Below are 27,754 nucleotides of genomic sequence, written 5' to 3' on the forward strand. Positions count from 1 at the left end.
TCAATTTTTATGATTCAGATACAGCAGCCATTTTAAACAACTTTCCAATTTACTTCCATTAAAAAAAAAAATGCAGTCTTTTATAGTTACACTTTGAGTCACCAGCTCCTACTGAGCATGTGCAAGAATTCACAGACTATACTATATGCATTTGTGATTGGCTGATGGCTATCACATGGTACAGGGGGAGTGGAAATGGACATAACTAAAATTTGTTAGAAAAAATAAAAATCTACTATTTGAAATTCAGAGTAAATGCTATTTTATTTTCTTGTTATCTTGCATTTGTTGATTATGCAAATCAACTGTGTTTACTGTTCCTTTAAATACTAACACAAAATGATGAATCTTATATAAAAAAAAATTAAACCCTCTGCTTTCAGTTCCTATTAGAGAGTGCAGAACTCATATTCCACACAACCATTGTCTGCACACTCTAGTGTGCTATTTATAACGGTCTCTAATTGGCCACAACAGAGAAGGTAACTTAAGTTACAACATGGCAGCTCCCATTGTTTTATAGACGCTAAGTATTGACAATAATAAGTGTAAGGTTTTAAACAGCCAATGAAACAAAAACCTACATTATTCTCTAGGGCTGTTATTTTCAGAAATTATTCTGCCGATTTTGATTAAAAATGTTTTCCTATATTTAAAATATAATCCTCATACCGAGTGTTCTGAATATTAAAAGGGACACTAAACCCAATTTTTTTTTATTTCAGATAGAGCAGCAATTTTGTGCAACTTTTTAATTTACGCCTATTTCTCTTCATTCTCTTGGTATTTTTATTTGAAAAAGTAGGAATATAAGAAGCTGCCCCATATTTGGTTTCAGCACCCTGGCTAGCGCTTGTGATTGGTGGCTACATTTAATCACCAACAAACAAGTGCAACCCAGGTTCTAAACAAAAAATGGGCTGGTTCTTAAGATTTAATTCCTGCTTTTTTCCAAATAAAGATACAGAAAAGAAAAATAAAAGGAATTAGAAAGTTGCTTAAAATTGCTCTCTGAACGATTAAAGAATATATATATATATATATATATATATATATATATATATATATATATATATATATATATATATATATACACACACACATACACACACTCTGTCTAATATTTAAAAAGGTACATGAAACAAATTTTCTCTTTCATGATTTAGATAGAGAATACAATTTTAAACATCTTTCTAATTTACTTCTGTTATCTAATCTGTTACATTCTCTTGGTATCATTTGTTGAAGTAGCAGCAATGCACTACTGGTTTCTACCTGAACAAATGGGTGAGCCAATCACAATCAATATATATGCAGCCACCAATCAACAGCTAGAACCTAGGTTCTCTGCTGCTCCTGAACTTGCCTAGATAAACCTTTCAGCAAGTGGTAAGAGAAGGAAGCAAATGAAAGAATACAATTTTAAACAACTTTCCAATTTACATCTGAATCATGAAAGAAAAATGTTGGGTTTCATGTCCCTTTAAGCAGCAGAACAAGTTTATAATTAAGCTAAACAAAGACAATGGTTTGAAAATAGGTAGAACTAGAAAGACTATACCTTTGTTCTTACTCTTTTAGAAACTGCATTGAAATGCAAAAAAAAAAGTCAACATGACCACGTTCCTGGCTGAGGCTGGCTCTTTATTTGTAGCTATGGTCGCCTGCAGCAGAGAAGAGGCGCTCAAATGGTGCCTAAGATGCATAAGTAGGGTTTTGCCAATTTTACCATAGTGGGATAATTTATCTTTTTTAGCTCAACCAATGCAAAGTGTTTACCTCTTTGGCAAGGGGTCTCAAAGAAAGCATGGACTTCATTCTAATGAATATCTATATGCAATGGTAGATAAGCAGCTATAAAAAGGTTAGGGAAAAAATCTAGTCCTCTTAAAATACCAGATATGGCTAGAGGTTAATATATTATTTATATATATATATATATATATATATATATATATATATATATATATATATATATATATATATATATATATATATAGTGATATTTACCAGATTCAAAGTCAAAAGCACTATATATCAACAGAACAAAAGCCTTACACATTAATCTATACAGTACATATAGTCATTGCAGGGAGGCAGCCCATCGCTGGAGGCCTTTCCAGGTTTCCTGTCCTTCAATTGCATGTTACCAGGAGCGCTTGTGAACCCGTAATTTTAAGCCCATTTACTACATTGGAAGGAGGGAAAGGGTAATAAATGCTGGGAAATGGATCCGAGAGGGAGTAAGGTGGCTGTTCCACTACAGAGAAATGTAAAGGGGGTGGGATAAGTCAGGTGGGAGGCTGATCTCTACACTAAATATCAAACACTACAAGCTACCTAATTAACCCCTTCACTGCTGGGCATAATACAAATGTGGTGCACACACCACACGACAAACCAGCAAACATGTAAACGTTGGGTATATCTAAAACTCAGGACAAAATTTTATCATGGGTGTTTTTTGGTGCGCAACAGATTTTGGGGGTCAAAGAAATTGTTCCCCCCCCCCCCATGATATTTTATAAATCTTATCTTATAAAGTCCATTTAATAGTGAGAAACTGTATAATGTGTGGGTACAGTAAATGAGTAAGAAAAACTACAGCTAAACACAATCACAGCAGAAATGTAAAAACAGCCCTGGTCCCAAACAGTCAGAAAATCGAAGATTGCTGTGGTCACTAAGGGGTTAATTGCTTGCTCTGAGCTGTGGGTGTCGTGTTTTTGTCTTGAAAGGACCTAAAAATCAAAACTATTGTCCGTTCTCTACATGAGAAGCTCATTGCAAAGCATTTTAAAATTCTTAAGAAAAAAGGTATCAAAAAAAAAATCTGATCGAAGCAAAGAACAGAACAGCAACATAAATGTAATTGACAAATTCTCTAATGTGCTGGGTAACTATTGCACTGCTGCTTGTAGACAACCAGACCCCCCAGCCTTTAGTAAAGCCTTGAAGAGCTTTACTCTATTAGTGTCATGACTCCCGGACCAATAATAGCTTTGAACCAACAACCAAACACAGGATCTGTATATTTAACAATTTCTTTATTACAGAATTATAAAGATTAAAACTGTACAACATGTATATCAGACAGTAGGGAGACTTAAGCTATTGCTGTGAGGTGGAAGACGACCTGCACATTATATTGTAGGCAGCACAAAACAGATTTTCCTGTAAACCCCTCTTGTGCGTTGAAGGCAAGAACATAGCTTATAGGCAGTGAGTAGATGGTACCTAGTCTACCCTCAGTGCTCGCACCATTGTGCACTTTACAGAAGATTTCATACAAAGACTACAGCAGCAGATATATATACAAACATTAAGTTAAACATTTAAAAAAACATTGTACCTGTAACATTTATATTTTAGTTTATTTTTAAAAATGCTCAATAATGAGAAGGCTAAGATGCATAAACAAACGTTCTCTGGGTTTATTATAACAAGTATTGGCTATTAAACCTTAAAATAAAAAAAACTGACATTCTAATAAAATAGCTTTCATTTGTCAAAGCATTTTGCAGTTAGAGACTTCTGCTTTGGGGCTACAAGGTTTGCGGGACATAGTAAGCAGAAAACGGCCAGCAATTAGCTGAGGTTGTGCGAATCACTACAGATAGTGTCACAGGCAGTGAGCTGCGCAGGAGTTACACAGTAAGCACTAACAAGTGAATATCACCATCATATGGAAGAATGTCGTTCTAGCATGTTATCATCTCTTTAAGAGCATCATTACTGGGAGAAAAGTTAAACCAGCATAAAGATTTTTTTTTTTGCCGTGTAAAATTCTTTAAACATGTAAAATCTAGAGAGATTTAAAAAGGCGCTTAGATTACCTGTATATTTATATTGCACTTTTACATCCAGAGGAATTTTTAAAGAAAGTTGTCAGCTCTATAAAAATGAGATGTGAAAAGCAGAGTCTGAAACTAAAATTGTGGCCGTAGTGTTATGAGGTACAACAAGTCAACATGACAGTGACACTGAATGACAAAAAACAGTTTCTCTGGATTAAAAAAAAAAAAATGAAAGCAGGCAAAATGACTAAAACCATAAACTGCGCGTCTACGACATCACTTGGCATCTGACCTTCACAGAAAAGTCTTATCAAGAGCTCCAACATGGAAAAAAAACTGAGGTATTTAGTTGGAAGCATGCGAGGGGTCATGTACCATACTGTGCCATTAAATCCTCAGATGCATAGTGCTGATAGGTCACAAGTCCAGAGCACTCCGGTGTCAGTGATACAATAAGTAGCCTTTAAGGGACGCTGGCAGCGGCAGTGCTTGTATTTCGTTTAGACGGTCTTTCCCCAATGCAAGGCGAACAGATCGTCGGCACAAATCCATTAGTGGCAGAGGTTCAGCTGGAAAAGAGAAAACAAAAAAAAAATTAAAAAAAAAAAAAAAAAAAACAGACAAACTATCCTAGGGTAGATTAGTTAGTAGCCAAAAGCTCCCGTTTCACAAGACACACCCAGCATATAAAGACGTAAAGATTTTAGGAGCTATGACCAAGGAAATTAAAGGGACAGTCAAGTCAAAATTTTAAAAAAAACCCTATTCAGATAGTACAATTCTAAACTTTCTAATTCTATACCATTATCTATTCCAACTATCTATATACAGAGGCACCAGCTCCTAATGAGCATGTGCAAGATTAACAGGATATATGCATTTTGGGATTGGCTTATGACTGTCACATGATGCATTAGGAAGGAAAATTGAATTTACAAAAAAAGATAGATAAAATCTACTAATCATTTGAAAGTTAAAGTGCTTTTGTATAAAAAAAAGTCTGTTTAGTCGTCTAAGCAATGAACCACAGGCAAAGCCTTTCAAGTTTGAGGCTGCCAAGTTCCAAGTGCCTAATAAGCATTGTGTAATCTTAAAGGGACATAAGACCCTGTCGCTCATTTCTACCCGTCTATAGTGGGCCTCTACAGTGGCCAACAGGTTGTGCCAATTGTGTTAAGACAAACATATCACAATAAAAATGCACTAAACACATTATGTCTGGTGCCCCTGGAGATTAGAGTATGTTCTAGCATAAGGTTAAAGAAAAGTAACAAGGATAATGATCAGCAAGTTAAACGATAACTTCATGTTGTGGAAGCCGCTGCCAGGCTCAGATTAGATAACAGATATGTAGCAAGGTAGTGCCAATCTCCCCTAAGACTCTTGAGTGACGTGATCTCACCAGGAGAACAGCAACACCTTAGGCTGAGCAAATCATACAAATGGAACACGTTTATTCTGCTCCTCTTCCAGCAACAACGGTTGCACTGTGGAATGTCAGTAACAAAGTTAAATATCAGATTTAAAAGGTTTGACACGTTTTAGCCGTTAACTGACTCAAGGGCAGAATAGCATTTTACTCACATTGATCCTGTAATTGTTTCCCTTTTAGTGCAACTTGTTTAAACCAAGGTGTTAGTTTCCTGTCGAGCTCCCCGGTGAGATCACATCACTTGTTAAGCCCTTTCTGGTCAAGTCCCAGGAGATCAGCACTGTCCTTCTAAATATTAATTTCTCTTGTGTTTCATACCCATACCTAATCTAAACCATTTAACTATGAAAAGCAGAGGAAAAAAAAAAAAAAAAAAAAAAAAAAACCCTATACAACTATCCTAGTCTATTAATAAAAAAAAAAAAAAAAAAAAAATTTAAACTACAGCATTATATATTTTGCACATATTGGCAAAAATGTTCTAGTAACGGTTACGTCTGTTTAAGTTACTGTGCAGGTTTACGTATTAAAGGGACAAGTGTGCATGCTCCGTGTACTGCAGAGCCCACAACGTAAAGGGTCAGAACACCAGGTTTGTGTTGTGCTTTGCCAACCAGCCTCTCCAGGGAGCGCAGTACAGAGTCTAACTTAACTCGTTTAGGACAGTGATTTATTCGTCTTACTCCTAGTCTCTACCTTCAAGTCCTTGCATGATACTTTCAAGTCTTGTCTTAATCTCTACAAGACTGGTTTAGGACATTTGGAGAGTTTGCTTTTTGGGACAGGCAGTTTTTAAAAGAACACTAACCTCTTGCCCTTGTGTCAAGAGAAACCATTTACTGGATACATTTTTGCAGACAGGTATTTGAAAATGCATTTTAGTTTTGAAAAATTATTAAAAATTTTGCCTTTAAATCTGACAGAAAGCCTCTCATGACGTTGATCACCCATGAACTAAAGAGAGTAAATTTAACAAATGCTCTTTGTACTCGATAGAGAATATTTATATAATACATACACGTTATAAGCACTCTAAACAGGAGTAGAACATCAGTAATCAGACTGAATGTGACCAGTTGTGTAGCACAGGGACACAGGCAAAGAGCCTTCCTTGGGTTTGGACAAGTTTAAAACCCAATCGGTAGCACAGCCCTTTAGTTATCGGCCATCTCAGGTGACCACTCTAGTAAACAAATTCACACAAACTTAATTTTCTTTTAACCTGTTAGTGGCAGTTTGAGTTAACGTCACTTAGAGATAAGGTCTTACCTTTAGACATAGCCACTCACAGGATAATTACGTCTTAAAAAGGGACAAGTGTCATAATTAAACTCACAATTTAGATAGAACAGCAATTTTAAACTTTTCAATTTACTTCCATTAACAAGATGTGCAGTATTTATATTTACACGTTGAGTCACCAGCTCCTACTGAGCATGTGCAAGAACAGACTATACGTATATGCATTTGTAATTGGCTGATGTCATGATACAAGAGGAGTAGAAATAGACTACTTGGAAAGTAGTCAATCTACTCATTTTAAGTCCAGACCAAGTGCTATTGCATTGGTTTATGCAAATCTAATGTATTTACTGGTCCTTAAATTAACACAACCCTCAAGGCATGGTGACGAGGTTTCTAATCCCTGGTGTGCTGCGCTAAGGGGAGGGTGTGAGCTATTCTGACCACTGTTTGTCCAACCCAATACTACAGATTATTACTGTGCTAGTATGGAGAAACATATGTACAGTCGTATGCAAAAGTTTAGGCACCCCTAACAAATTCCATGATTTTCATTTATAAGTAATTGGGTGTTTGGATCAGCAATTTCATTTTGAAATATCAAATAACTGAAGGACACAGTAATATTTCAGTATTGAAATAAGGTTTATTGAATTAACAGAAAACGTGCACTATGCATCAAAATGAAAATTAGTCAGGTGCATACATTTGGGCACCCATGTCATTTTGTTCATTTGAATACCTGTAACTACCTAGCACCGATTCATTTGAACACACAATTTGGTGAGCCCATTAAGCCTTGAACTTCATAGACTGTGCATCCAATCATGAGAAAAGGGTATTTAAGGTGGCCAATTGCAAGTTGTTCTTTGACTCTCCTCTGAAGAGTGGCAACATGGGGGCCTCAAAACAACTCTCAAATGACCTGAAAACAAAGATTGTTCAACATTATGGTTTAGGGGAAGGCTACAAAAAGCTATCAGAGATTTAAGCTGTCAGTGTCCACTGTGAGGAAATGGAAGACCACAGGCAGAGTTTTGTTAAGGCCAGAAGTAAAAGATCAGAGAGGAAAAGGCAAAGGATGGTGAGAACGGTCAAAAACAGCCCACCTCTAAAGACCTACAACATCATCTTGCTGCAGATGGTGTCACTGTGCATCGTTAAACAATTCAGCGTATGCGCGAGTGATGCGGAAGCAGCCTTTTCTGCACACAAGCCACAAACAGAGTCCCTTGAGGTATGCAAACGCACATTTGGACAAGCCAGCTTCATTTTGGAAGAAGGTGCTGTGGACTGATGAAACAAAGATTGAGTTATTTGGTCATAACAAGGGGCTTATGCATGGTGGCAAAAGAACATAGCGTTCCAAGACAAACACCTGCTACCCACAGTAAAATTTGGTGGATGTTCCATCATGCTGTGGGGCTGTGTGGCCAGTGCTGGGAATCTTGTTAAAGTTGAGGGTTGCATGGATTCCACTCAATATCAGCAGATACTTGATAATGTTGAGGAATCAGTCACAAAGTTGAATTTACGCCAGAGCTGGATATTTCAACAAGACAACGACCCAAAACACTGCTCAAAATCTACTCCGGCATTTATGAAGAGGAAGAAGTAAAATGTTCTGGAATGGCCATCTCATTCCCCAGACCTGAATTTCATGGAAAATATGTGGGGTGATTTGAAGCGCGCTGTCCATGCTCGGCAACCATCAAACCTAACTGAACTGGAGAGGTTTTGCAAGGAGGAATGGTTTAAAATACCTTCATCCAAAATCTAGATACTCATTACAGGCTATAGGAAGTGTCTAGAGGCTGTTATTTCAGCTAAAGGAGGCTCTACTAAATATTTTGCTGGCGTGCCCAAATGTATGCACCTGTCTAATTTCGTTTTGATGCATATTGCACATTATCTGTTAATCCAATAAACCTATTTCACTACTGTCCTTCAGTTATTGGATAGATCAAAATGAAATTGCTGATCCAAACACCCAATTATAAATGAAAATCATGGAAATTGTCAGGGGTGCCTAAACTTTTTCATACGACTATGTACCCAGAAGTCACTGGCTGAGCCCTGTGTGGCTACAGTAACCTAGGCAACTTCAGCAATGTTTACTGCTCACTGCTATTTTCCTCCTGTGCCAGCAGCGCACTTAACATTTCCAGTTTACTTCTGTAATCTAATTTGGTATCCTTTATTATAAAGCATACCTAGGTAGGCTGAAGAGCTACAGTGAACTACTAGATGCTAGCTGCACATATGACTCGTGATGGGCTCACCAGGTGTGTTCAGCTGGTTCCCAGTAGCGCAATGTGTCCTTTAATAGAGGATACCTAAAGAACAAAGCAAAATAAGTAGATGTGAACTGGAATGTTTTTGAAAATTTATGCTGTGAATCATACAATATTGGGGGTTCTCTTGGTATCCTTTGTTGAAGGAGCAGTAATGTACTACTGGCAGCTAGCTGAACACATTGGTGAGCCAATTACAAGAGGCACACAAGCAGCTGGCTCCCAGACGTGCATTTCTGCTACTGAGTCTACCTAGGTATGTTTCACAAAGAAAAAAAAAAAAAATTTAACATTCACGCTCTGAAGAAATTTTAGATTTAATTTCCCTTTAACCCAGCTGTTTTGAAGAGAGCTACAGGAATGAGGGGAAGCAGAAATAGAAAGCTCTGGCAAACAAGCATTTTTACTAGTATGTCCCTTTAAGAGTATGGGAAGTGTCTGCGCAGTATAATTATATAAATAGCTACTGAAATGCAGCTGCTTGAGGTGAAAAAGCAAAACCCTTTGTAGACCAGTATCTCAGGCTCGCTGGTTATAGATATGGGCATTAACTATAGCGGAGAATTAAGTTTTTATAATAAAGGCGTTACACTTCCAACTGTTGCTGCAAGTGACAAACACTGCAGTTTATTAAACTGTATAGGCACAAGAACCAGTAGATAGCGTGCACTCATCTCGCCGACGGCAGCTCCCTCATCCAGAGACCACTAGCTGCGCCGACGGCAGCTCCCTCATCCAGAGACCACTAGCTCACCTAGCCACACCTCACCTACGGCAGCTCCCTCATCCAGAGAGACCACTAGCTCACCTAGCCACACCTCACCTACGGCAGCTCCCTCATCCAGAGACCACTAGCTGCGCCTACAGCAGCTCCCTCATCCAGAGACCACTAGCTGCGCCTACAGCAGCTCCCTCATCCAGAGACCACTAGCTGCGCCTACAGCAGCTCCCTCATCCAGAGACCACTAGCTGCGCCTACAGCAGCTCCCTCATCCAGAGACCACTAGCTGCGCCTACAGCAGCTCCCTCATCCAGAGACCACTAGCTCACCTAGCCACACCTCACCTACGGCAGCTCCCTCATCCAGAGACCACTAGCTGCGCCTACAGCAGCTCCCTCATCCAGAGACCACTAGCTGCGCCTACAGCAGCTCCCTCATCCAGAGACCACTAGCTGCGCCTACAGCAGCTCCCTCATCCAGAGACCACTAGCTCACCTAGCCACACCTCACCTACAGCAGCTCCCTCATCCAGAGACCACTAGCTGCGCCTACAGCAGCTCCCTCATCCAGAGACCACTAGCTGCGCCTACAGCAGCTCCCTCATCCAGAGACCACTAGCTGCGCCTACAGCAGCTCCCTCATCCAGAGACCACTAGCTGCGCCTACAGCAGCTCCCTCATCCAGAGACCACTAGCTGCGCCTACAGCAGCTCCCTCATCCAGAGACCACTAGCTGCGCCTACAGCAGCTCCCTCATCCAGAGACCACTAGCTGCGCCTACAGCAGCTCCCTCATCCAGAGACCACTAGCTGCGCCTACAGCAGCTCCCTCATCCAGAGACCACTAGCTCACCTAGCCACACCTCACCTACTGTTGCTCCCTCATCCAGAGACCACTAGCTGCGCCTACAGCAGCTCCCTCATCCAGAGAGGACTAGCTCCGCCTACAGCAGCTCCCTCATCCAGAGACCACTAGCTCACCTACCATCCCCACAGAGATCACTAGCTCACCTACCATCCACACAGAGATCACTAGCTCACCTAACATCCCACAGAGACCACTAGCTCACCTAGCCACACCTCACCTACGGCAGCTCCCTCATCCAGAGACCACTAGCTCACCTAGCCACACCTCACCTACGGCAGCTCCCTCATCCAGAGACCACTAGCTCACCTACCATCCCCACAGAGACCACTAGCTCCGCCTACAGCAGCTCACTCATCCAGAGACCACTAGCTCACCTACCATCCCCACTGCTAGGTTTTAGCAAAAGTGAACTTCTTGTTACCCTGAAGAGGGTAACCAAGGGGTTAACCCATTACCGTGACATAAGCTTACTGTACTAATTAAACCCATACATGGGCACTTTGCTGCCAGTGTTCTGGATATGCAAGAGTTAGGCATCCGTGATTTAGAGGGACACTCAAGTCACATTAAACTCATGATACCAATAGAGCAGCAATAAAAAAAACACCCTTTACTTACCCTATACCCCAGCTTTGCACAACAAACATTGTTATATTAAAGGGACAGTCTAGTCAAAATTAAACTTAAGATCCAGATAGAGCAGCAGTTTGAAGCAACTTTCTAATTTCCTCCGATTATCAATGCCTTTGTTCTCAGTACAGTATTTATTTTAATGGAAGCTTGGGACCCGGCTTATTTTTAGTTCAGCACGCTCCTATGCTTACATATCTGCTTTTTCAATTAAAAGATAGCAAGAGAACAAAGAAAATGTATGAGTAAATAAGAGTCTTCAAATTGCTGCTCTGAATCATGAAAGTTTAAAAATTGTGACTAGAAATCTCTTTAATTTAAACCTCTAAATGTCTGCCTGGTTCTAAGCCACTATAGACAGCCTCTTATCACAACAGGAGACTGCTAGTTCATGTGAGCCATATAGATATTGTGCACAACACTGCACTAATTGGCTAAAATGCAAGTCAATAGCCATGTGATAAGGAGGAGTCAGCAGAGGCAAAAAGCATAATATAACAGTGCTTATAAAAAACTGGGGAATGGGTAATACAGGGATTCATCTTTTTAAACAAAAAATATAAATTGGAGTAGACTGTTCATTAAACTGATGGTAAATTTCTTTGAAAAATCTTGTAATTTTAAGCATATAAATGTGCTTATTTTAGTGAAAATCAACTTCTATAAAAACCTTTGTGAGGACACTCAATCAAAATTAAACTTAATGATTCAGATAGAGCAGCCATTTTAAACAACTTTAAAATTTACTTCCATTATCAAAAATGTGCGCAGTCTTGATATTTAAACTTTGAGTTACCAGCTCCTACTGAGCATGTGCAAGAATAAGTGTATGCATTTGTGATTGGCTGATGGCTGTCACATGGTAAGTGTATGCATTTGTGATTGGCTGATGGCTGTCACATGGTACGTGTATGCATTTGTGATTGGCTGATGGCTGTCACATGGTACGTGTATGCATTTGTGATTGGCTGATGGCTGTCACATGGTACGTGTATGCATTTGTGATTGGCTGATGGCTGTCACATGGTACGTGTATGCATTTGTGATTGGCTGATGGCTGTCACATGGTACGTGTATGCATTTGTGATTGGCTGATGGCTGTCACATGGTACGTGTATGCATTTGTGATTGGCTGATGGCTGTCACATGGTACGTGTATGCATTTGTGATTGGCTGATGGCTGTCACATGGTACGTGTATGCATTTGTGATTGGCTGATGGCTGTCACATGGTACGTGTATGCATTTGTGATTGGCTGATGGCTGTCACATGGTACGTGTATGCATTTGTGATTGGCTGATGGCTGTCACATGGTACAGGGGGAGTGGAAAGACAACTTTTAAAATAAAAATCTACTACTCATTTGAAGTTCAGACTAAATGCTATTGCATTGTCTTGCATTTGTTGATTATTCAAATCTACTGTGTTGACTGGTCCTTTAAAGGGCCATTATACACATTTTCTCTTTGCATAAATGTCTTGCAGATGATCTGTTTATAAAGCCCATAGTTTTTTTTTAAAAAAAAAAACACATTTATAATTTTGCTTATTTTTAAACAACATTGCTCTGATTTTCAGACTCCTAACCAAGCCCCAAAGTTTTATGTGAATACCGTCAGCTACCTACTCCAGCTTGCTCCTGTTTGTGTAAAGGGTCTTTTCATATGCAAAAGAAGGGGGAGGGGGGGGGTGTCTTATTTCCCACTTGCAGTGGGCTTTCCAACTACCTTTTCAGCAGAGCTAAACTGAAAGCTTCTAAGTACGTTTTTAAACAGTTTTATACCCGTATCTGTGCATCTTATTCTTTATAGTAGTGTCTATTACATGCAGTTATATGAAAATGAGTGTATACTGTTCCTTTAACTGCTTCAACACAGCCTCTCACATTTTCTGATCTGGGATTTGACAGACAGCTTTTTTAGCCAAAAGGAGCCACACCATGCTCCTATGCTGGTAACTAGAAGCCAACACAGGCATGATGCACAACTGCACAAGCGCCGCTCGCTATGCTATTTGCACAGCTGAAACAGTGAATTGGCTTTACCAGGAGCAATTAGCAGCCACACTGTTTCAGCTGTATATTTAAGCCAGAATTTAGTCCGACCACTGAATATTCAGCCGGCCTACTAAACTACTAAATATGAAGAACCAGTAGATTTGCATAACAAATACGATAAGAAAACGCAATAGCACTTAGGCTGAACTTTAAATGAGTAGATTTTTCTCCTGTATCATGCGACAGCCATCAGCCAATCACAAATGCATATATGTATATTCTGAATTCTTGCACATGCTCAGTAGGAGCTGGTGACTCCAAGTGTAAATATAAAGACTGTGCACATTTTGTTGATGGAAGTAAATTGGAAAGTTGTGTAATTGCTGCTCTCTCTCAATCATGAAAATGTAATTTTGACTTGAGTGCGCCTTTAAACTGGAACTAGACAACCCCTGAGGTAACAACTTATTGAGCTAGCAAAACCCAATTAGGCACCGACTTCTACAGTATAAGCCAGATTAGGTTTTTCCGGCACAAGTTATAGTTAATGTCATGCTACCGATTGTACTGAGGGGTGTTCATCTGTACAGTCTGATAACCACACTAAAGGAACCATTCAGATTAAGGTTTGTTTTACCAGATGGGAAATCAATCTGCTTAGAGTCCAATCTACCTTTAATAAGGTTTTTGTCCGGCTCCGGTAACTGCTGTAATGCAGCCTCTGTCACAGAATTTCTCTTTGGCTAAAACAACTGCCAGTCCAAGCTTCACCATGTACCCCCATGTAAAGTATCGGCAGCAAGAAGAACTGCGCAACTCGCTACGGTGTTTGCACATCAGAAATCACTTTACGATGCACAAACAGCGTAGCGAGTTGCAAGCACGGGAGCGTGCTGTCAATACTTAACATGGGGTGCATGGTGAGGTTCTGATTGGCTAAAACTGCCAGTCAAACAAGCCAAAGAGAAATTCTGTGACAGAGGCTGCATTACAGCAGTTACTGAAGCCGGACAAAAACCTTATTAAAGGTAGATTGGACTCTAAGCAGATTGATTTGCCAGTTGCACAGGAGCTTTCATTATGGTGACTTTACCATCACTTTAAGCATGAGACTGAGGAGCTACAGCGCAGTTTGTAAACCAGAAGCGGATTTGTCTTTGAAGCCTTTGTCTAGTGTACAGGGGACCATCAGCAGTTTGTATTCAGATAGAGTGTCATGAAGTCACTATGTCAGAATCTACCTAGTAATGATTAAATCAATACGCAAGGTGCAAAGACTTGTGTCAAGTTTCTAACTTGCCGTAAAGCCAGAGATTTCTATTAAAATTAAATATAGCAAAAAGGAGACAACATACATGTCTAGACCAGTGCCTGACTTCAGTCACATGTAGGTTATTTCCTCCCTCTTATAAACAGAACATACGGTACCATCCGTTAGTAAAGTACGGTCAACCCTTTGGGTTTATACATATATATATATATAAAAAAAAGGTTCCATTCCAAGGGCTTTGCCAAATATCAGCATTTCACACCTGTTAGTAGATGCGCTTCCCAGTAGCATTTTATAATCTGGCACATCTCTACCCTACAGTGTCAGGCAGGTATACAGACCTAAGCAGTGAGGTCAACATGGCTCCTAAAAATCTACTTTAGAATAATTCTTGAATTGTCCAAAACATTGCCAGGCTCCTGAAGGAGGATCTTCTAGATCTCATAAAGGTTAAGGAGCATATAGCCCAAGCTGCACTCCTGAGCACCGCCATTCTGTTTGAGCTGAACACAGCAATTTGAGTACTTGCATCGCTGACAGCTACCCATTGGTTCACCAGCTGTAGCCTCACCTAGGGGACCTCAAAAACTAACTAAACTGGGCAGTAAACACTGAGATTGTAAAATGCTTAATTGCCCAAAAGACAAACTTTGAAACACACTTATTTTGCCTCAATAAAATGTCCATATCTTGCAGTTTGTTATCGTTTCTGCTAAAGCCAAAACAATATTGTTAACACAATGACAGTGACAAGTCATGTCATCTCCAGATTTGAAACTAAATGCAAGGGGTGGGTGAGTTTGGGTAAACCGTTGCAATAAGGTGCTAATTTGTTTAATAAAAAAGTTAAACCTACTCTAGATCTGTTATTCTATAAACACGAGAAATGTCTGGTGATTACAATGTGTTTACAGTTCCTTTAAAGGCATCTTATAGACAGATAAACAAGTCTATTAAAAATTTGAGGAGGAAGATTATTTAATCACTTATGATTACAACCTGGAGTGCTATAAAAGTTATTATATTAATATTTAGGAACAAGGCAGTGGTATTGGCATATAAATATGTGGAGAATAACCCAAAAAGTGAGGAGCTAGGAGAAAAATTCCAAGAGCCACCGACTCCTGGGTTTGGTGAGCCCTGCTGATAGTCTTACAAGGGTTTTGGACAAAAAAAAAAAAAAAAAAAAAAAAAAAAAAAAAAAAAAAAAAGTATACTTACGATCAAGACCATTTAAATAACGCATCCGGATTTCACAGTGTCCCCAGACAGCACTTACAACTGGATAAAGTTTCTTCCCTTTTAGTCCACGAAAGGCAGTGCCCATATACTGACCACCTACAATAAAACTCAGAGTCCCATCATCCATATCTAGTACTACAAGGAAAGTATCTGGTACCATAAAGGTCTCATCAGGCTCTAAGAAGGCAGGATATGTTCTGCTGGGTTGGTTTTTGCCGTCATGATACAGTTTGTTCCTTCCAAGGTCCCATCCCCATGATTTGTTATTATTTCCTATAAGGGTGGTATATCCCACAGAGTGCAGTGGGGCATCTGCTGTAGCTACGCCAACCACAGCATGTGTGCCTCTATTTCTCATTGCCCAAGTTATTTCCCACACATGAAGGCCTCGTGTGTAACCAGTTTTGCCACGGATTGCGTCTGTACTCTGTGCCACCGGATGCCGGTGAAATACAAGTTCGTCATCTTCTTTGACAAATACATTTATTGACCGGTCGTTATTATTCCAAGAGTGCTGAAGCTGTACTTCATAAGATACTGGAGGCATATCTAATAAAAGGTCTAGCCGAGAAGGCTTACAGTATTCACGTCCTTGAAGGAGACCTTGCTTCATGAGTCTGTAGGGAGAATTGCACATATCCACAGTCTTAATACCTCCTGATACTTTCTGACCCATGTTCCAAACTATTACAACTTTTATAAATCCAAAGTAAAGTTCATTCGTGGATCCCCCGCCAATGTTTGCCAAGTGAATGTTTCTCAGGACGAGATTACTTAAAGGTTCAGCTTACCTGAAGAAGATCAAGAAGGAAGATGTTAAGTGACAATATAGAGAGACATTGTAGTTTTCATATGTAAAGACCCAAACACTTCTAGACCAAGACGGTAAAGGCAAAATTAAACTCATGATTCAGATACAGCATTTTAAAGTGAAGGTAAACTTTGATGAATGAAGGCCCATTTTTTAAAATTACTATTAAAAACAGGGGCACTTTCATTCAAAGTTTACAAAGCAGCCGTTTTGATTAAAAAAAAAACTTACCTTTTTTTCTTTTCACAGCTAGAGACGCTTCTTCCCTCCTGGAAATCCTCTTCACATGTCAGCAATGTCTAATCTGGCTTCCTCCAATCACAGCATGGCCTCAGGTAATTCCCCCGGGGGGAAGCCATGATTGGAGGAAGCCGGATTAGTAATTCTTGATATGTGAAGAGAATTTCCTGGAGGGGAAAGCTACTGTAGAGAAAAAAAAAAAATTTTTTAATCAAAACAGCTGCTTTGTAGACTTTGAATGAAAGTGCTCCTGTTTTTAATAGTATTTTTAAAAAATGGGCTCTCATTCATCAAAGTTAACCTTCACATTAAGCAATTTTCTTTCTAAATTTGATTGGTTCTATTGGCATCCTTTGCTCAAAACCATACCTAGGTAAGCAATGCACTACTGGGAGCGATTGTATTTGAGGCTACACATGCCTCCTTATTGGCTCAGCATTGTTCACCCACTCAGTAGTGCATTACTTACCCTTCAAAGTACACTGAAAAAATAAAGCAAAGAGGAAAATTGTTTCAAATCATGAAAGTTTGGGGTTTCATGTCCCTTTAATCTTAAGGATACTGTTCCCATGTATTAGTAATATAATTAGTAATCTAGTTAACAATTTTAAGAAATTCAGTTGTAGAAATTGAATTTTGCAAAAGGCTTGAAATTAAGAGACAAGTTCGCAAATATAGCTACACGTGACAAAGTCAAGCACACACTGAGGTGAGCTCAGGGGCAGCTACTGTAGGTTTATTAAAAACTGTTCAAGACACGTGCACACACACAGCATCTCTGTACGCTCAGAAAAAGGCGCTAGAGGTTTACAAGTGAGACCAAAAGAAAAGGTAAATGGATTAAACTGGACATTTAACCGTTCATTTTACCCCAGTTAGGTTTCTGGCTTTTAGCTAAAAAGTTCTCATGTCTGCTGCTAAATTTGTCATTTCCAATGACCAGATTCATTTCTGCTGATGATCATACCTAGGTTTCATGAGTACTATATAGCAGCAAGGAGAATGTTAGACACTTCTTGCTTTTATGCTATGTATTTAATAGGTAAACCAGTCTCAATAAAATAGTTTTACTATAGCAAATAGTCAAAACCTCTGAATGGCACCTTCTAGATAACATTTACAATTCACAGCTGAATATTATCTTAAACCTTTGTTAATCTTAAAGGGCAATGAACTACAAATATTATGCTACTAAGTAAATATTGTATTAAAAAGTTTAATCCAGTATATCAATGGTATTAAATTACAATTTTAGTAACAGACACCATATCAGGCGTGGACTATTTCCTGCCTGGGCCCATCACAACTTGTATTAAAGGGACATAAAACCCAAACAAATTCTCTTATGATACAAATCATATTTCCAATTTACTTCAACAATGGATAGCAAGAAAACAAAGATACAATTTTAAAGAAATTTGATAGAACAGCAGGGATAAAAGCTCAGGCGTGTGCACGTCTGCAGTACTATAAGGCAGCAGTTTTGCAACAATGTTATACATTATATAGCAGCGCTATTTCCACTCATGTAGTGCTTAATTGAATGAGCCCGCTACCTATCTAGATATCCGTTTGTTTTTTAAACTTGTATTCTCCGATTGAAACAAATTTGGGTTTCATGTCCATTTAATCATTCAGACCTCAGGGTAATGGGGCCAAATCCTATGTGCTATGAGGTGAGTCTCAGGACTGATTTGCCAGCTCCAGTGAGCACAGTTATCGTGACATTTAATCAGGGATTAAAACAAGGGAGTGGTTGTCAAACCCCACTGCTGAGCCAACAGCTTGAGCACAAGGATCACATGCCCGGTTAAATGACACTTTTTAAACAGATCCGGGATAGGGCTGTAGCACATTTCTCTCCTCTTTGGCAGCCAACAGGTAGTGTTCAATCAGTGGCCCCAAACTGAACATACAATATGCCAGGCCCAGCCGTGAAACAAAGGGCAAATTATGAGATTTACCTACTTAAAGGGACATTGAGTGAAAAACCCAAAATCTCTAGTTACAGCTCTTCATGTAACACAAGATCCCTTCTTTTGCCATGTGTTTAACTCAGTCAAAATAGTTAGACGTGCAAAAATAAAAATTTTTATAATTGTGTTAATCGCAAGTGAATATGCAGAGAGTCCGCTTCAGAGAAACAGCACTACTGGGACCTATTGGAAGACAGGTGAGCCACCGACATGATGCATGTGTGTATCCACCAGTCACCTGCTGGCTCCCATTAGTGTATTGGGGCACCTGAGTCTACCTAGGTATGCTTTTCAAGAAATACCAGAAAAAAAAAAAAAAAAAAAAAGTACATTTAATTAGGAAGTATCAAGTTAAAATCTCAGTATGGCTATATTATGAAACCGATAATAAGGTCAATATTTAGCCCAAGTTGCTCTCTGAAAACTCCCTTTCTGCTTCAGATGAGGATAAGGCCAGTGACTGGAGTATACCCATGTATGCCTGCATCAGGTTAACACACCTGCTGTACCCATATCTGGAGTATACCCATGTATGCCTGCAAAAGGTTAACACACCTGCTGTACCCATATCTGGAGTATACCCATGTATGCCTGCATCAGGTTAACACACCTGCTGTACCCATATCTGGAGTATACCCATGTATGCCTGCATCAGGTTAACACACCTGCTGTACCCATATCTGGAGTATACCCATGTATGCCTGCAAAAGGTTAACACCTGCTGTACCCTCACCTGGAGTATACCCATGTATGCCTGCATCAGGTTAACACACATGCTGTACCCTCACCTGGAGTATACCCATGTATGCCTGCATCAGGTTAACACACCTGCTGTACCCTCACCTGGAGTATACCCATGTATGCCTGCATCAGGTTAACACACCTGCTGTACCCTCACCTGGAGTATACCCATGTATGCCTGCATCAGGTTAACACACCTGGAGTATACCCATGTATGCCTGCATCAGGTTAACACACCTGCTGTACCCATATCTGGAGTATACCCATGTATGCCTGCATCAGGTTAACACACCTGCTGTACCCATATCTGGAGTATACCCATGTATGCCTGCAAAAGGTTAACACCTGCTGTACCCTCACCTGGAGTATACCCATGTATGCCTGCATCAGGTTAACACACCTGCTGTACCCTCACCTGGAGTATACCCATGTATGCCTGCATCAGGTTAACACACCTGCTGTACCCATATCTGGAGTATACCCATGTATGCTTGCAAAAGGTTAACACACCTGCTGTACCCATATCTGGAGTATACCCATGTATGCTTGCAAAAGGTTAACACACCTGCTGTACCCTCATCTGGAGTATACCCATGTATGCCTGCATCAGGTTAACACACCTGCTGTACCCATATCTGGAGTATACCCATGCATGCCTGCATCAGGTTAACACACCTGCTGTACCCTCATCTGGAGTATACCCATGCATGCCTGCATCAGGTTAACACACCTGCTGTACCCTCACCTGGAGTATACCCATGTATGCCTGCATCAGGTTAACACACCTGCTGTACCCATATCTGGAGTATACCCATGTATGCCTGCATCAGGTTAACACACCTGCTGTACCCATATCTGGAGTATACCCATGTATGCCTGCATCAGGTTAACACACCTGCTGTACCCATATCTGGAGTATACCCATGTATGCCTGCATCAGGTTAACACACCTGCTGTACCCATATCTGGAGTATACCCATGTATGCCTGCATCAGGTTAACACACCTGCTGTACCCATATCTGGAGTATACCCATGTATGCCTGCTTCAGGTTAACACACCTGCTGTACCCATATCTGGAGTATACCCATGTATGCTTGCAAAAGGTTAACACACCTGCTGTACCCATATCTGGAGTATACCCATGTATGCCTGCATCAGGTTAACACACCTGCTGTACCCATATCTGGAGTATACCCATGTATGCTTGCAAAAGGTTAACACACCTGCTGTACCCATATCTGGAGTATACCCATGTATGCCTGCATCAGGTTAACACACCTGCTGTACCCATATCTGGAGTATACCCATGTATGCCTGCATCAGGTTAACACACCTGCTGTACCCATATCTGGAGTATACCCATGTATGCTTGCAAAAGGTTAACACACCTGCTGTACCCATATCTGGAGTATACCCATGTATGCCTGCAAAAGGTTAACACACCTGCTGTACCCATATCTGGAGTATACCCATGCATGCTTGCAAAAGGTTAACACACCTGCTGTACCCATATCTGGAGTATACCCATGTATGCTTGCAAAAGGTTAACACACCTGCTGTACCCATATCTGGAGTATACCCATGTATGCCTGCATCAGGTTAACACACCTGCTGTACCCATATCTGGAGTATACCCATGTATGCCTGCATCAGGTTAACACACCTGCTGTACCCATATCTGGAGTATACCCATGTATGCTTGCAAAAGGTTAACACACCTGCTGTACCCATATCTGGAGTATACCCATGTATGCCTGCATCAGGTTAACACACCTGCTGTACCCATATCTGGAGTATACCCATGTATGCCTGCATCAGGTTAACACACCTGCTGTACCCATATCTGGAGTATACCCATGTATGCTTGCAAAAGGTTAACACCTGCTGTACCCATATCTGGAGTATACCCATGTATGCCTGCATCAGGTTAACACACCTGCTGTACCCATATCTGGAGTATACCCATGTATGCCTGCATCAGGTTAACACACCTGCTGTACCCATATCTGGAGTATACCCATGTATGCCTGCATCAGGTTAACACACCTGCTGTACCCATATCTGGAGTATACCCATGCATGCTTGCAAAAGGTTAACACACCTGCTGTACCCATATCTGGAGTATACCCATGCATGCTTGCAAAAGGTTAACACACCTGCTGTACCCATATCTGGAGTATACCCATGCATGCTTGCAAAAGGTTAACACACCTGCTGTACCCATATCTGGAGTATACCCATGTATGCCTGCATCAGGTTAACACACCTGCTGTACCCATATCTGGAGTATACCCATGTATGCCTGCATCAGGTTAACACACCTGCTGTACCCATATCTGGAGTATACCCATGTATGCTTGCAAAAGGTTAACACACCTGCTGTACCAGATCTATTACAAGTCAAGGTAAACAGAAGGGAATTTAGCTACTAATCCTTATCCGCATGTCTTTCTACATAGATAGGGCGGTACCTGGACTAGTCATGTGACAATGAGAGTCCTAGAATCTGAAGTATCCCGAAATACAAGTGTGACTGATGTTTGGAACAAGGGATGAAAACCCAAAAATCAAGGGAAGTGAGACTAGTTATTGAGGTAATGTGAGGTTTAGTTAGACATTACACATCACATTAATGGGGTATAGGGAATACAAACAAAGCAGTTTGCCTAATCACTGGAAAAACCCTTCTCATGCATTGTTTTTCAGTACTACAACCAGGCAATCAAGGGGTTAAGTATACCACTGACACTGAGGCCTTGATTGCCCCTGTGATATCACAGGTCAGGGGGTCAAATGCAGTAATTTGCCTCACTAGCAGTTAAGGGGAAAAGACCAACCAATGAGTGTCTCAGCAGTGTTTCTCAACTGCGGTCCTAAGAACCCCCCAACAGGCCAGGTTCTCATAGCAGAACCAGTACACAGGTGACGTAATCAGCAACATCATGGTTACTAAGCTGTGTAGTGTTAGAATGAAAATCTGGCCTGTCGGGGGTACTTTAAGACTGCGATTGAAAAAACAATGTCAGAGACTCAGTACCAGGCTAGGCAGTAACAAGACATAAATTGCACAGGTGCAGCTCTGCCCACAACACCCCACTCAAGAGTATGACCAGAAGTATATTTTACCATGTGCACGTGAGCATTTATCTGGGTACTGATTGACAGTATGTTACACACAGCGCACCTACTAATCACTGCCTCTGTATAATACAACTTTAGCAGCCACTATGCACGTGAGATTTAACTGGGGAATAGGCAGTATGTTACACAGTGCACCTACTAATCACCGCCTCTGTATACTACAACATTAGCAGCCAGTGTGCACTTGAGCATTTATCTGGGTACTAATTGGCAGTGTTACACAGTGCACCTACTAATCACCACCTCTGTATACTACACTAGCAGTGAGCAGTTATCTGGGTACTATTTGGCAGTATGTTATACACAGCACACCACTAATCACTGCCTCTGTATACTACAACATTAGCAGCCAGTGTGCACATGAGAATTTATCTGGGTACTAATTGGCAGTGTTACACAGTGCACCTACTAATCACTGCCTCTATATACTACAACATTAGCAGCCACTGTGCACTTGAGATTTAACTGGGGAATAGGCAGTATGTTACACAGTGCACCTACTAATCACTGCCTCTATATACTACAACATTAGCAGCCACTGTGCACTTGAGATTTAACTGGGGAATAGGCAGTATGTTACACAGTGCACCTACTAATCACCGCCTCTGTATACTACAACATTAGCAGCCAGTGTGCACATGAGCATTTATCTGGGTACTAATTGGCAGTGTTACACAGCACACTACAAATCACTGCCTCTGTATAATACACTAGCAATGTGCATTTATCTGGGGAATAATAGGCAGTATGTTACACAGTGCACTACTAATCACTGCCTCTGAATACTACAACATTAGCAGCCAGTGTGCACGTGAGCATTTATCTGGGTACTGATCGACAGTATGTTACAGTGCACTACTAATCACTGCCTCTGTATAATACACTAGCAGTGAGCATTTATAGGGGGGGGGGGTAGGCAGTATGTTATACACAGTGCACTACTAATCACTGCCTCTGTATAATACACTAGCAGTGAGCATTTATAGGGGGGGGGATAGGCAGTTTGTTACACAGTGCACTACTAATCACTGCCTCTGTATAATACACTAGCAGTGAGCATTTATAGGGGGGGGGGATAGGCAGTTTGTTACACAGGGCACTACTAATCACTGCCTCTGTATAATACACTAGCAGTGAGCATTTATAGGGGGGGGATAGGCAGTATGTTACACAGTGCACTACTAATCACTGCCTCTATATAATACACTAGCAGTGAGCATTTATAGTGGGGATAGGCAGTTTGTTACACAGGGCACTACTAATCACTGCCTCTGTATACTACACTAGCAATGTGCATTTATCCGTGTACTGATTGACAGTATGTTACACAGTGCACTACTAATCACTGCCTCTGTATAATACACTAGCAGTGTGCATTTATAGGGGGGGGGGGGGATAGGCAGTATGTTATACACAGTGCACTTCTAATCACTGCCTCTGTATACTACACTAGCAGTGTGCATTTATCTGGGTACTGATTGACAGTATGTTACACAGTGCACTACTAATCACTGCCTCTGTATAATACACTTGCAGTGTGCATTTATAGGGGGGGGATAGGCAGTATGTTATACACAGTGCACTACTAATCACTGCCTCTGTATAATACACTTGCAGTGTGCATTTATAGGGGGGGGATAGGCAGTATGTTATACACAGTGCACTACTAATCACTGCCTCTGTATAATACACTAGCAGTGTGCATTTATAGGGGGGGGGGGGGGGAATAGGCCGTATGTTACACAGGGCACTACTAATCACTGCCTCTGTATAATACACTAGCAGTGTGCATTTATAGGGGGGGGATAGGCAGTATGTTACACAGTGCACTACTAATCACTGCCTCTGTATAATACACTAGCAGTGTGCATTTATAGGGGGGGGGGGGATAGGCCGTATGTTACACAGGGCACTACTAATCACTGCCTCTGTATAATACACTAGCAGTGTGCATTTATAGGGGGGGGGATAGGCAGTATGTTACACAGTGCACTACTAATCACTGCCTCTGTATAATACACTAGCAGTGTGCATTTATGGGGGGGGGGATAGGCCGTATGTTACACAGGGCACTACTAATCACTGCCTCTGTATACTACACTAGCAATGTGCATTTATCTGTTTACTGATTGACAGTATGTTACACAGGGCACTACTAATCACTGCCTCTGTATAATACACTAGCAGTGTGCATTTATGGGGGGGGGGATAGGCCGTATGTTACACAGGGCACTACTAATCACTGCTTCTGTATACTACACTAGCAGTGTGCATTTATGGGGGGGGGGGGAAAGGCCGTATGTTACACAGGGCACTACTAATCACTGCCTCTGTATAATACACTAGCAGTGAGCATTTATAGGGGGGGATAGGCAGTATGTTACACAGTGCACTACTAATCACTGCCTCTGTATACTACACTAGCAATGTGCATTTATCTGTGTACTGATTGACAGTATGTTACACAGCGCACTACTAATCACTGCCTCTGTATACTACACTAGCAATGTGCATTTATCTGTGTACTGATTGACAGTATGTTACACAGTGCACTACTAATCACTGCCTCTGTATACTACACTAGCAATGTGCATTTATCTGTGTACTGATAAACAGTATGTTACACAGCGCACTACTAATCACTGCCTCTGTATACTACACTAGCAATGTGCATTTATCTGTGTACTGATAAACAGTATGTTACACAGCGCACTACTAATCACTGCCTCTGTATAATACACTAGCAGTGAGCATTCATAGGGGGGGATAGGCAGTATGTTACACAGTGCACTACTAATCACTGCCTCTGTATACTACACTAGCAGTGTGCATTTATCTGTGTACTGATAAACAGTATGTTACACAGCGCACTACTAATCACTGCCTCTGTATACTACACTAGCAATGTGCATTTATCTGTGTACTGATAAACAGTATGTTACACAGCGCACTACTAATCACTGCCTCTGTATACTACACTAGCAATGTGCATTTATCTGTGTACTGATAAACAGTATGTTACACAGCGCACTACTAATCACTGCCTCTGTATAATACACTAGCAGTGAGCATTTATAGGGGGGGATAGGCAGTATGTTACACAGTGCACTACTAATCACTGCCTCTGTATACTACACTAGCAATGTGCATTTATCTGTGTACTGATAAACAGTATGTTACACAGCGCACTACTAATCACTGCCTCTGTATACTACACTAGCAATGTGCATTTATCTGTGTACTGATAAACAGTATGTTACACAGCGCACTACTAATCACTGCCTCTGTATACTACACTAGCAATGTGCATTTATCTGTGTACTGATAAACAGTATGTTACACAGCGCACTACTAATCACTGCCTCTGTATACTACACTAGCAATGTGCATTTATCTGTGTACTGATTGACAGTATGTTACACAGTGCACTACTAATCACTGCCTCTGTATACTACACTAGCAATGTGCATTTATCTGTGTACTGATAAACAGTATGTTACACAGTGCACTACTAATCACTGCCTCTGTATAATACACTAGCAGTGAGCATTTATAGGGGGGGATAGGCAGTATGTTACACAGTGCACTACTAATCACTGCCTCTGTATACTACACTAGCAATGTGCATTTATCTGTGTACTGATAAACAGTATGTTACACAGCGCACTACTAATCACTGCCTCTGTATACTACACTAGCAATGTGCATTTATCTGTGTACTGATAAACAGTATGTTACACAGCGCACTACTAATCACTGCCTCTGTATACTACACTAGCAATGTGCATTTATCTGTGTACTGATAAACAGTATGTTACACAGCGCACTACTAATCACTGCCTCTGTATAATACACTAGCAATGTGCATTTATCTGTGTACTGATAAACAGTATGTTACACAGCGCACTACTAATCACTGCCTCTGTATAATACACTAGCAGTGAGCATTTATAGGGGGGGATAGGCAGTATGTTACACAGTGCACTACTAATCACTGCCTCTGTATACTACACTAGCAATGTGCATTTATCTGTGTACTGATAAACAGTATGTTACACAGCGCACTACTAATCACTGCCTCTGTATACTACACTAGCAATGTGCATTTATCTGTGTACTGATAAACAGTATGTTACACAGCGCACTACTAATCACTGCCTCTGTATACTACAACATTAGCAGCCACTGTGCACTTCCCCACCCCCACAGACAATGCAAGATGTATACTGAGGCCTTACTGCCCCTAGACTTTGGTGCACATATGAGTTTAACATGTTCTGATGTGCACAGAGCGACAAGCACTTATAAAACAACAGCTATTCATTAAATGATATTGCACTGGGATAAAAATAAAATCTACTGATCAAGCCCCCTGCTTAAAGGGATACAGAATGCAATATTACTTTATCACATCTAAATTTAACTACTTAAAGGGACAAAACTCAACACCAGTTCATTGCAGGAAGAAACACTAACACTTCTAGTCAAAAGTGCACGTGACCTGCTGAGAATACAGCTGTATGCCACATGCACTCGCATTTAGACTGGCTACATAATGCACCAGAATGTCCCATTGACAAGACTTAGGTGCCAGCTGAAGAAATCTCATGCCAGGCTGCCCCATCCCTTGGCATTAATGTAGGATTTCCCTAGCAACCAATGAGCATGGATACTGCAGTATGCTACACATGATCTAAACCACGGCTACAGCCATTACCCCATAACATAAGGGTGAGGGAGACTTTTTACTAACAGTTCAGCCGGCAGCAAAAGGGTTAAAGCCAAGAACAGCTAATAGTTTAGCGCAGAGGAAGATGGGAAAGCACAGGCGGGCTCTGTTTGCGGCAGCAACCTCACGACATGCAGACCGGTCACCGGGCCTCACCGCTGAGCGACTGGAAGTCCGGACATCCGCGTTGTACGGTAATAAACACGCTCCGCTCCTGCCCTGAGCTCGGGGAGTCTCCGGCTCTGTCTCTCCCGAATGAGAAGCATCTCGCGAGACACACAGGAAACACTGACACGACACGCCCACAAGGGCGTGGCAACAAGATTCACCTACCGGGCCTGAGTGAACCGCCTTACACGCAGATTCCCGCCCTGCTGTCAATCACAGCCCTCAACTACTAATAGTGCCCGAAACCCCGCCCACTGTAATAAGCACCAATCAGCCTGTTGGCCACGCCTCCCCTTTGCAACCTAATTAAAACAAGTTAACCCTGACGTTACCAGAGTCCCATAGTGAGAGTTGTGCACTGCTGTACATATATGTGCTATTGTGACACACTATTGCGAGTACGTGCTCCAGATCACAGAGTGGTATGAATAACCAAAAGGAAGTCATAGAAGGAAT

The 27,754-nt window shown here is 41.0% G+C and overlaps 1 protein-coding gene across 1 annotated transcript; it reads right to left on the bottom strand.

Annotated features, from left to right (window-relative positions):
* Positions 1-3,030: 3,030 nt before the first annotated feature.
* SPSB1 (splA/ryanodine receptor domain and SOCS box containing 1) lies at positions 3,031-27,401 on the bottom strand. The gene is made up of 3 exons (XM_053690133.1): positions 27,287-27,401; positions 15,470-16,281; positions 3,031-4,366 (listed from the first exon to the last, which is right to left on the bottom strand). The coding sequence occupies exons 2-3, from the start codon at positions 16,164-16,166 to the stop codon at positions 4,239-4,241; spliced, it is 825 nt and encodes a 274-aa protein (XP_053546108.1). The 5' UTR covers positions 16,167-16,281; positions 27,287-27,401; the 3' UTR covers positions 3,031-4,238.
* Positions 27,402-27,754: the final 353 nt, after the last annotated feature.

Source organism: Bombina bombina, chromosome 8 (assembly GCF_027579735.1).
Source record: "Bombina bombina isolate aBomBom1 chromosome 8, aBomBom1.pri, whole genome shotgun sequence".
Lineage (NCBI taxonomy): Eukaryota > Metazoa > Chordata > Amphibia > Anura > Bombinatoridae > Bombina > Bombina bombina.

Bases quoted from the DNA above. Each gene is read 5' to 3' on its own strand.
- SPSB1 (XM_053690133.1), bottom strand. From the start codon at position 16,166: ATGGGTCAGAAAGTATCAGGAGGTATTAAGACTGTGGATATGTGCAAT. The intron at 4,367-15,469 runs GTAAGTATACTT...TCTCTTTTCCAG, and splicing joins TTATTTAAATGGTCTTGATC to CTGAACCTCTGCCACTAATG.